This window comes from Tupaia chinensis, unplaced genomic scaffold (assembly GCF_000334495.1).
Source record: "Tupaia chinensis unplaced genomic scaffold, TupChi_1.0 Scaffold145659_1, whole genome shotgun sequence".
NCBI lineage: Eukaryota > Metazoa > Chordata > Mammalia > Scandentia > Tupaiidae > Tupaia > Tupaia belangeri.
Window position 1 is genome coordinate 1400620 of NW_006205516.1, and position 1715 is coordinate 1402334.

Consider the following 1715-nt stretch of genomic DNA (forward strand, 5'->3'; position numbering starts at 1 on the left):
CCCACGGCGCGGCACCTGGCCCGGCCGCCGCTCCGAAGTCCGGTCTCCGACCAGACAGAACTTCCTCCACCGCGTCGCGGCCCAGTCCGGGCTCTTGACCCGGACCCCGCCCTCCGTGCGGAGGAGCCACGGCCTCCTGCAGACTTGCCAGGCCTGTGAGGTGCCAAGGGCTGTGCCCTGCTGGACGCTAGGACAGGGTCATCCACGGGGAAGAGCCCTGGCCTGGAGTCGGAAGACCTGGCTGCCGGTTCTTGACCTCTGAGCCCTTGTGTCATAAGCTCCGACTCCAGAGTTCGTAATACCAGCCCTACTTCACTGTCGGGGCTTGGAAGACCAAATAGGGGATAGCACCACTGTGCTTTGGTAAAAAGGCCAAATGGTATCTTGGAAAGCTGGTAGTATGGAAGGTTGAGTCGGATAAAAAAGCAAGTTCCAAATAAGAAGCATGATATCATACTATGTACTTGCACTTTTGATAGCACACAGCGGACACTGTACACATTTGTTTTTCAAGGATATGCAGGGGCCTTCAACAATTTCAAGGAAAATGTGCATTATGAAAAACGTGGAAGCTAGCAGGTGGTGTGGTGGTTAAGGTGGTGGACTCCTACGTGGCTGGCTGACTGCTGTTGGAGTCCCAGACTGGTGGCTTGAAAGGCACATTAAGCCCACATATGTGTGTGCGTGCCCAAAATCCTATGAAGAGAATGGACAAGGGATTGTAGAGTGGCCATCTCCCCCCCCACACACACACACACCGTAATTTCTCTTTTACTCTCACTGTCTCTCTCTCCAGCATACACATTCTACAGCAAAAAACTTAACAGAAAAAATGTATGCGTGAATTTCAACATTTTTGTATTAAAAATAAACTCGAAATTTAATTCCATTTCTCCATGAACTTTCACTGGTTTCCTTATAGCCCCTGTTGAGAGGATATGAAGTAAGTAGAAAGAATGTACATTTGAATGTTAAATTAGGTGCCTGTGAGGTCCATCAATCTGGCTGATAGGAAGAAAAATAACCCGCGGGACCAGCAGTTAGCGTAAGGGCTATGTCGCTGGACTCCCATGTAGCCGACCGCGTTCAAGTCCCAGAACTGGTGGCTTAAAACTCACACTGGGCGCGTGTGCATGCGTGCCCAAGATCCCAAGAGGAGAACGGAGGAGAAGGGATTGCAGTGTGACCATCCCCCCTGGGGGGTGATTTCTCGCTTTCTGTCTCTCTCTGTGTTTCTGGTGAGCGAACGCACCCTATAGCAAAAACCTCTCAATAAATAAATAAATAAATAACCCAGGCACCTCTTTCTCTCAATAAACTTTCCTTTTTCTCTTGGGGGAAAACAAAACAAAACAAGAACCAGAACCCTTAAGAAATTTCTACTGCTGCTGTAACAGATTACTACAAATTCAGTGACAGCACAGTTTTACTACTGGGTCATCAGAAAAGTTGTGACACATTTTTGCATAGAAAAATTACATCATGACTTTTCCAACGACCTAATATATTACAGTTCGGGAGGTCAAATGTCCCAGTGAGCTAAGATTAAGGTGTGGGCAGAGTTCTTTCCAGAGATCCTAGGGGATCCTAGTGTTACCTTGGCTTTTCCAGCTTCTTGTGCTTGCCCACATTCTGTGGCTTGTCACTGTACCCCCTTAGACCTCTGCTTCTCTTTTTCTGATTCAGACCCTTCTGCTTCCCTTTCTCCTTTTAAG

General features: G+C 48.1%; 1 protein-coding gene across 1 annotated transcript in view; it reads right to left on the reverse strand.

The window, feature by feature from the left end:
- IL13RA1 (interleukin 13 receptor subunit alpha 1) overlaps positions 1–455 on the reverse strand; it is a 76647-nt gene extending 76192 nt beyond the window's left edge. The window contains exon 1 of the mRNA XM_006168286.2: positions 16–455. Within this exon, the coding sequence (XP_006168348.1) occupies positions 16–455 (440 nt within the window). The remainder of the gene's footprint in view (positions 1–15) is intronic.
- Between the last annotated feature and the right edge of the window lie 1260 nt (positions 456–1715).